Below are 9,830 nucleotides of genomic sequence, written 5' to 3'. Positions count from 1 at the left end.
GGAATGAACGGTTTATATAGGACGCGCGCACGCAGATGAAACCAGTTTGATTCGCGAGGTAAACAAATAAACACCTTCGAAAAAGCATCACACTTTGTTAAGCCGGCTGATAGCCAACTATGGGTACGTTCACCTTTTATTTTTGTTGTTGTAACATTGACCTTAGCCCTATAATCTTAAGACTTCATTTGCTATTACTTAATTACCTACTTACTTCGTTTAAAATGTCCTTCATGTCAACAAATATGTCAACAGTATAATCAGCATGCTTTATCTATGACCTAAAGTCGTCACCTCACGTCCATGAAGACCTATGTCAGCTGTTTATTAAATTACTTCAAGTGCATACATCGCAACCTATTCTATATAATGTGTCATATATTTTTGCAAATCGATCCTATCTCTATAATTTTTGGTGGCATAGCAACACCCTAATTTTCCTCTCACCTATTTCCCCTTGAAATAAAGATTACCGACCATAGTTACATGATTAGGTGGACTTTTCTATGCCATTTCTTTTGGGGGATTCCCTTTAAATTACCCCTTTGTTCTTCCCACATTCTATAATCTTCTTGACTTTGTCAAAAGCTATCTAACAAACATTTTACAAAACAAAAAATCCAAAAATTTATCAGATAAGTAATCTGCATAGGAATTACCTAATATCTAGTCCTTTCATTATCTTATCACTTTATTTTAATTAAAATGCTTTCTCCAACATCATTAATCAAATGTAAACCCCATTATGATATTGCACAAAGTTATGGTGGTATGCGTCACTCGCGAAGGTAGGTCCATAATAGCGACCTCGCGTGCCACAGTCTAGACTAATTGAATTGGCTTCCATTGTATGTGGCTCACTGTATGTCATACTAGGAACTTCGATACGCCTTTGGTAGACTGGAATTCTAACTTCATTCATTTCCTTGCAATATTCATCATCTTTTTCATAAAACTTTGCAAAAATGCGTCGGTACGAGTCTATTTATAAATGGTGAGATTGTAAACACGTGTTTTTGCCAGCGTCTGGCTTCCCTCACGTTTCATGGAAAACTTATCTCCGTCTTTTGATCTTTCCCAAAATAAAGTATGAAAGGCCAAGCATCGACTAAATAACTGCCGGCAAATACCATTCCTGGCTTTCAGCCCATTCTGGATTCATTAAATTATGGAATGATGCGAATGTAAACAGTTTTAGTTATGTTCCTTCCGACGAGTGACCGTGAGTCATCCGTTTTCCTATTACGGTTTGCGAACTTCGTCATAAAACCCAATTAGCATATTTCTTGGTTCTCGGAGGCCGGCCTTCGTGACGTCACTATGGCACACCTTGTGTAATACCAGTCGATACTCGGAACATTTGCGGTGCTCAAATATTACTTAGTAACCAGATTGTACATCCATGACGCATCGTATCATCTGCTGTGATAATGTTTCATTGACAAAGGCATGTATCGCGTTCCTGACACATTGTTGATAATTCCAAAGCTCATGTCCGCTTGGTTTCGTATCGCAACTGAAACCAAAATGTAGTTCATACAATCATCATGACACAATTTCATCAGCTGTAGCAGCTGCAGGTGTAACACCAGGCAATATCTGATCTACTTATTTGTTTGTTACAGATACGTTAAATATAAAACCGTTAAGTAAGGACTTAGAGTGGCCTCTGGGAGCGTCGTTGGGCGCCAGCATGGAGGCCACTGGCGCAGGAGGGGCCGACGCGTCCACTGCGCCGCTAGCATGCACGTCGAGCGAGGAGCGCGCGCTGCGCCGCGTCGTAGGCCGCTGGGGCGCCGAGTGGTTGAGCTGACTCGGCTCCGAGACCCGCGCCGCCGGCAGCTGGCCTGCCGACCACCCCCTCCCGCCGCCGCGGTGGGGGGCCCCCCGCCCCGCCCTGCGACTCACCCTCCGACAATACGAGGATCTGGTCGCTAAGGCGGAGGCGCTGTTGAGCCGTCTCGTCGTCTCGGAAAATTATGACTCCATCAGTAATTTCATTTCCCTGTACGATGCCTACATGGCAGCCCCGGACGCGACTCTTCAGGAGTACTTCCCGAAGTACAACCCGCCTATCCGTCCCCACAAGCATACTTGCGTCGGTCTGGCCATGGAAGTCGAGAAACTGCTGAAAGGCTTAGAGAAGGACTTCCCTGGTATCTCAAAGTCCATGATGATTGTATCATGTGACGAGAACATCCAAGACTTAGTGGACTATGCGACATCCAGTCCGGGACCTCAAGGGTTCTTGATTGAGAATGAGAAAGACCACGTAATGCTTGCTATTCACGTGAAGGTTGACGGAAGGCCTGGCATGTTCCTGTCTGACCTGGGATACCACATCTCTCGTGTCGTCACGGTGATGGCTGATCGTTGCTACCCTCACACTGGTAAGTTGCTCACACACTTGCAAAATACTTAACCGTTCCTCGATTCTATCTATATTTTTCTACAACACCACCTTATTCCTACAGGCTGGTTCACCCAATCAGACGAGCCTCACTGCCGCAAGGAGTACAACTACCAGTTCAACGTGCTGAACAGCAACTACATCGAGTGGCACGAGCGGGAGACCAGGGGCGCCGTCGTCAAGGAGCGCCTGTCTCTCGTGTACGTGGCTAAGGCGTACCTCACCGCCGTCAGCGTCACAGAGAAGAGGAACATCGTCTGGGATTTGAGGTTGGTATCATTAGACCTCACTTTGATAGAATATACAAAGAAAACTAAATGAGTTCTGTAAAAATATGAAACCATATACCGACTTTAAAAAAGTATTTCATGGCAATTATTTCGTTTAGTCATAGTTAGAAGCAGATTAAACAAAGTGGTAATCTAGGTAACAACATCATTATTTACTTGATTTATCAACAGTCAGTACATATTGATGGCACGTTGTGACAATCATGAAACACAGTAATAAACCTTATCAGACGAGAACAATAGCGTTTATCTACAAGATAGCAACACTGTCTAAATAAAATAAATCCTATGTGCAATATCTAAAGCCTTAGATAGCGCTTAATATGAAAATAAATAAAATGGGGATTATACGAAAACCCAGTGGAAATGTCCCCTTTTTATACGTAAGAAGGTGTGGTGATGACGTAGCTAGTACATATTTAAAGAAAATTATTTGAAATCAAATCACATGTCCTAGAACTAAAATATCCAGACATAAGGAAATGTTAATTGTCCTAGAGTGTAAATAAATAGCATACTGCACATGATATTCCATGATAATCAAATTACCATTGTACCAGGAAAACATAGTCAGCTAATAGATGGTAGTTAGCAATGCACGGTGCAAACCATCTGACACTAAGCTGGTCACGTGAAACTAATTAACTATTGCTAAACGAGCTACCGTTGCAACTCTTATTTTTAAAGTCGCATGCAAATGATTACTTTAAGGCATACCATGTTGCATATGACACCTTGAATCTTATACAATTCTCATTAAAAAAAACTAAGCACTTCTTTGCACATATCAGATGACTCTGGTAGTATAATGAAAATTCATAATAGAATCAAGGCAATCACTATGAAGTTTGGAGTATTTTTGCACTCTATGACGTCAAATAAAATACTCAGTAATTTCCCAATATTATCTACATGACGGTTTTACCATATTTCATGCCAAAAACTTTTTATAGGTCAGATTCAGTCAGTGAACTTTAAATTTGAAATGTATTTTTTTCTCATCATATACTTCCTTCGACTCAGCTTCTTATTCGCTTTACCACTTACGCACAGACCTGCATAAAAAGTATCCTACAGCCATCCTTGATAAATGGGCTATATCTAACACTTAATTGTTTTTCAAACCATACCAGTAGTTAGGTTAGCCCATTACAACAAACAAACTCTTCTGCTATGTGGTATTAGTAAGACTCCATGCTGTAACAATTTTTTTTCATCTTTCCAGGAGTTTACTCGCCAGAGATCCTAAGGGTCGTCTGACTGCGGGTATCTACTTCCCCATCAAGAAGAAAGATCAACAATTCACCATGTTCTTCGATGGTAACAACGGCAAACAAAGAAAGAAGCTTAAGTTCGAAACCTTCTTGAAATTGCAAACGGTAATTATTTCATTTACATGTATTCTAATACTCGTAGTATTCGGATGTTATTTTCCTGTCCATTTTTTTATTTGTAAACAGGTTTTTATTCACAAAATATTTACATTAATTGAAAAAAATAAAATAAACTTAAATTAATAAACCTGTCAATTTAAATTAAATAGGTAAAAGTTTTTCCTCGTAAATGACCACAAACAAACGTCCAGGAAAACCAATTTTAAACCATATAGAAATCAGTGAAACATAAGCCTAAACCTAAATATTAATATAAAACCAGTAATAAAAATATTTCCTCAATGAAGGCCAGATATCGCTGACGTCATGGTTCTGGCAGTTTTCCAGATACGTTTCATATTCGCCATGTTTCATTTTATGGAAATAAGATACCTATTAGTCTGGAGTAGCTTACAACGCCATCTAGTGGTGGCTGGTTAGAATTAATGCGCCCTGAAGGAAAATGAAATTACCTTTATGAAGCGTTTTTCCTGGTGTAAGAAATAAATTATTTAACCAAAACAGATTTCCAATTTAAATTAGACCGATCTTCTTGGCGAGTCGATGGCAACTTAAATTTTGGCGGCCCAATATTTCGCTACGCATACGGCAATTAGATCGATGTCTTAGGTATAGTGAAACATAGCCTCTATTTAGGGGAGGGGTACCTATAATAAGACTTGTATATGGACGGAGAGAAAACAAAATTATGACAAAGTTCTGTTAGATATATAGATGTATAGAGACATCTATGTAATTGGTCATTTGAGTCTAGATATTACAATGCATAATTTAATATTCTAACCTTTTTACTACCTTTATTCAAGATCCCAGACGAGCTAGTTGACGAAGTAGAACAATGCAACGACCAGCTTCACCTCCGTGATGGCGAGCTCCTCTCCATCATCAACAAGCTCGCCACCATCATGGCAGACGAGGAGTTCATGGTGGAACTACAGGAAATCAACGATAAGATCGTGCAACTCTCCGCTGGAAACTAAACCTTATGTCTAAGATCTTAGGATTGCATTCACCTTGCTGGAACCCCAGGAAATGAACGATAAAATGCAACTGTTCTTTGGAAACTAAAGCTTATGTTCAAGACCTTAGAATTGCAATCACATTGCTGGTGGAGTTCTAATTTGGTTTAATCGGATAGTTTGTTCTCGATAGTCGTAGAAAATTAGGCTTAGAGAAGAGTTCTTAATAATGATATATATGAGAGAACTCGTTAATTAATGGATTTGACACTTTTGGGATTTTCGTTAAATTAGACTCATTACTTCTTTTTTTTAAATTAGGTTTACATAGGCCTTAAAAGGCTGTATACTTCTCACATCTTTGCCTATATCTAGTTTTCACTTATGTATACTTTTTTATTCTCACTTTTCATGTATTCATTCATTTATGTAGAACACTGTAGATAATGTAAAATGGGTTTAAAATATAATTCTTCACTCTTACATTTTGTTCATGTAGTTTCACATTTTGGTTTTAGATTAGAAATTAGTTGTGACGTAGATTGAAATACTGGACGTATGACGAGACGCGACTCAACATGGGAAATAAAAAAATATAAGAAAAAATAAGTTCGTTTTACTTTAATTTACTTACCCACGTAAATATATTTTATAATGTTGTTTTTATTTTTTTATATTATATTAATCAATCAATAAAAAATATTTAAGAATATCATATACCTACTAGATATTTGAACTATTGGATACGTTTTACAACAATTTTTGACAAGTTTCAGCTGATATTTCAACAACAATAAATCAATCCCACATACAAGTTAATTTTTACAACTAAAATCGAAGAATAATCGTATTATTTTACTGTTGCCTCACAGTTAATTTCGATAGCTAATGTTTGTTATAACAATTACCTAGACAACACAAAAAATATATACATTTCAAAAAAGTTCTAATAAAATATTCATAATTTTCTCGTGATGCCTACGGGCTACGGCTACGGGACTCCTATTATGTTTGACTACGGGATTAGACGAGCTACGCCGTAGGCTTAATTTAATACGAAAATATAAATGTAACGTCAATTTACTATCTTAAAGGCAACTTTGTTAGCCCAAAATCAATCTTGAGGGTTGTGGAGATCAGAAAGGTATTTACTCCGTACATAAAATTGTACTAAAGATCGAATTAAGTACATAAATTAAATAGAAAGGGCTCTTAAGGAACTTGATTGATATTAGTCAGTAAGAGTCTGACACTCCCTCACGCTGCACCCATAACAGGATAGGTCATTTGATGATTTTCATAAAAAAAAAAATATCCCAAGATATTGTAATAGGAATATCTTATACGCTTTACATACTGATAATATACTAGTTATGCAGTCAATATCGAACACGTCTGTGGGTGACTGACTGTACCGGGTCCAGTCAGAATCCGTCTCGTGATTTCAATAAAGTCATTAAAAGGATCATTCACGTGAGTCAGGACTAGAATGACAACATCAAATTGGACGCTTGACTTTACTGGTCTTACTTCACAAAAGGATTTTTTTTATCGAAGGAGTATTTTCTATACTTGAAGGTCTATTCTATCTTTTGAGAAGCAGGACCAAAAGTGACAAAAACGAAAAAAGTCTCGAGTCAGTTGACAAGAATGGAAATTACACTTACACTCAGGTCATATTAAGAATGGAAATAATTTTGATAAACATTTTTAAGGTCTTTTGGTTACAAAGAAAGTATCTATCAATTTTAGTATGCTTAACGTTTTACGTTGCTCTTTATTTAAAAATTACTTGAATATCATATTACTCAACTAGGTAAAACAATGTGACACTTGACCAGTTTGTTTTGTGTTATCTTTGTCCTTCATATAAAAAAAAAAAACATTTACTATTGAGGGTCCAACTTGAAGTTGTGTAACAATAATAAAGGTAAGTGTCCACACGTGTCCACTCTTGCGCAACTCGCGTTACCTCACAGCGTGACGTCACACTCTTTATGACACTGTATGTTTGTATGTTTAGACAGCTGTTATAGGATAACACGATTGGTATGCGTGAGGCAAGAGTCACCATGTTGCAGAACTGTTGTTAACGATGACGTACACACTGACTCACTGCTGTGTACATATTGTGTGTGTTATATTTATGTTTTGACTTTTCATTGCTGAAATCAGCAGGCTATTGCTGAGGACTTGTGTTACTGAGGAGTTTGTTAAATCATGTTCGCTGATATCAGCAACCTATTGCTGGGGACTTGTGTTAGTGAGGAGTTTGTTCCACCATGGTTCCACCACTTCTTCCCTACTTAATACATATGAGGGAGTGAAAGGTGGGTGATTTGAGAATTGATCATTTTGACGCTCGTAATTTTTTACTTCACTTTTACTTCACTTTTATATTAAAGGCATACAATAGCGATTAAATAGAGTGTGCAGCTATGTTGGCGTGAACGATTTTGCTCTATAATTATGTCCTGCACAGCTGGCTGATCTTATTCGAAAACAGAGACGACAATGGGTCTAGTCGGCATCATATTACTTGAAAAAATAAGTGGACGATTAAATTTATCATTAATGAGAGAGTAGTTAGCTATAAAATTACCAGTCTCACCAAGGGGTATTTCCTCAACTTGAAGAGAGAGGAGATCAAATAGGCTGTCGCTCCGTGTAAAACACTGGTACTCAGCTGCATCCTGTTAGACTGAAAGCCGAACCCAACATAATTGAGAAAAGGCTCGGGTAATGATTATAGTAAGAGAGAGCGGTTGTTGCCCCTGTTGCTTTGGGAGACAAAGTACAATTTTGTGCATGAAATCCAAAGTTTCAAAGTCTAATGTTAGAAGGATATAACATGCAGTCATTGCTATGTCAGCTATATGAACTGCTTCAATGCGGTTACCTCTCGTCCGATAACAGTTACATTACACAATTCGACCAAAGGTTGTTTGTAACTAATTGCGTTTAGCGATAACGTTCCTCGCTTATGTACTGCGACGTTTATTACTTTTTTATTATTATTTTCTGTGAATTAATTATTGACATATGTAAATAAACTAAACATTTTGGATAAAACTTTGCTAACAATAAAAAATATTGTCTTCATCCATTTATTGGTGGTGAGATGATGGAGAAGAGTCATCATTAATGTAAGAGCCCAGCTCTCGTCGGTGCAGCTCCTTCTATTTCTATCTTGCGCCAACTCCTGAACTTCCTTATACGTCACAACCTTCACCTTTTCTTAAGTTTGCTTGATGAAGCTGTACCTAACGACCCCTTCCTCTCTTTCCTTCGATCTTCCCTTCCTCGGTGTTTGATATGAGATGAGATGGAGAAAAGTATGAAGAAGAAAACATGCTGCGCCGACCCCAAAAAAATTGGGATAAGGGCAAGTACATGATGATGATTCATTTTTCAACGTAAAAATGTCTCCCACCGGCATTCGGGCACAGCATTTATTACATACTTATTCTAAAGTTGTATGTTTTGAAATGATGCAGATTATTTTCTAAACAATCTCGTATCCCCAAACTCGAGACGCTGTATCGATTATTAGAAAATGTAAACAAACATAGTTCAGCTAATCATGAAAACTCTAGATTTCTCAGAAACATGAAAACTGATCTGGAAAACTGTTCTGGCTCTAATAAATAAATTATATTTTGTTACTTTGCCGAAAATGTCTTTCTCTTTTTTTACACGTTTTTTATACGTTTTTTCTTGTATTTTAATAATTCCATGTCCAAACAAGTGTGTATTTCTAAAAAGCTGCTTCTTTCGTACCTTCTGCTACTTAACATATGGTGAAGCTTCTCAGCACTTGATACTGAATTCAGAGAAGGATCCCGTAACATTCGATCCCTAAACTAAACAAAGGTAAAAAATCCCTTACATCCTCTTCAAACCTTTTTCTAAACAAAGCCTTAATTCCAATCATAAGTATTGAAAATGAAAATCCATTTTCAACCAAAAAAAGGCTCTAACAAAATTCTACGCAATTACCCTAAACAATGTGTCACGTTGTTCACAAACGTGATAGTGAACCACGAGGCGTACATTTCAATCGGCCATCTGCTAAATAAACCCAATTATGTTACTTTATCTTGTTAGAAAACACTGTATTGTCATATACAGCGTCATGGATTGAAAAACGTGTTTTGATAATGACTTGGGCATAGAGACGACGCGTGGTCAAATCAGCTGGCAGGAGGTGGGGCGCGCCGCGCATGCGTGCCCGACATGACGCTACCAGACATAGTGTTGTACCTCACAAACGTTTTTCAAGTAACCATTACTTCGTTAACATTATTCTTGGCTGAGTAACGAAACGGATGTCGAAGAATCTCCGGTTTTAAATGACAACACATGGAAATAAATTGCAGGAAAACGTGGGGCTGAATGATAATTTGAACCTGATTTTATTCATGGTGTTAGAGCCTTTTCCATGTTAACAGGCAGTTGAAATATATAAAAGTTAATGCTTCTTGTTGGAATATACGCACGATGTACGTATAATACCTCTTTTACAAATATCCAAGATTATATAAAGCATACCTACTTCAATCATTCGTCAAACATTCAATCATTCAATGTTCACTTTAATCGTACGTTCTTACATTCGAAATATAACAGTCGTTCAGGATACATGTGTTTTTTTCTTTGTCTCACCTGCACCCATATCCAACACTTCTGATAGGCTATCTAATAAAGACAGCTATATGAAGGAGGTAACTAAAAAAAAATATCTTATCTAAAGCACTTATAGGTATCGAAACCTCAT

The 9,830-nt window shown here is 37.5% G+C and overlaps 1 protein-coding gene across 1 annotated transcript; it reads left to right on the top strand.

Moving 5' to 3' along the window:
- On the top strand, positions 1–5,448 carry LOC124638794. The gene is made up of 5 exons (XM_047175894.1): positions 1–123; positions 1,626–2,390; positions 2,475–2,679; positions 3,926–4,079; positions 4,901–5,448. The coding sequence occupies exons 2-5, from the start codon at positions 2,021–2,023 to the stop codon at positions 5,072–5,074; spliced, it is 903 nt and encodes a 300-aa protein (XP_047031850.1). The 5' UTR covers positions 1–123; positions 1,626–2,020; the 3' UTR covers positions 5,075–5,448.
- Positions 5,449–9,830: the final 4,382 nt, after the last annotated feature.

This window comes from Helicoverpa zea, chromosome 18, assembly GCF_022581195.2.
Source record: "Helicoverpa zea isolate HzStark_Cry1AcR chromosome 18, ilHelZeax1.1, whole genome shotgun sequence".
NCBI lineage: Eukaryota > Metazoa > Arthropoda > Insecta > Lepidoptera > Noctuidae > Helicoverpa > Helicoverpa zea.
The sequence above is the reverse complement of the archived record's forward strand: the minus strand, read 5'-3'. Positions and strand labels throughout refer to the sequence as shown.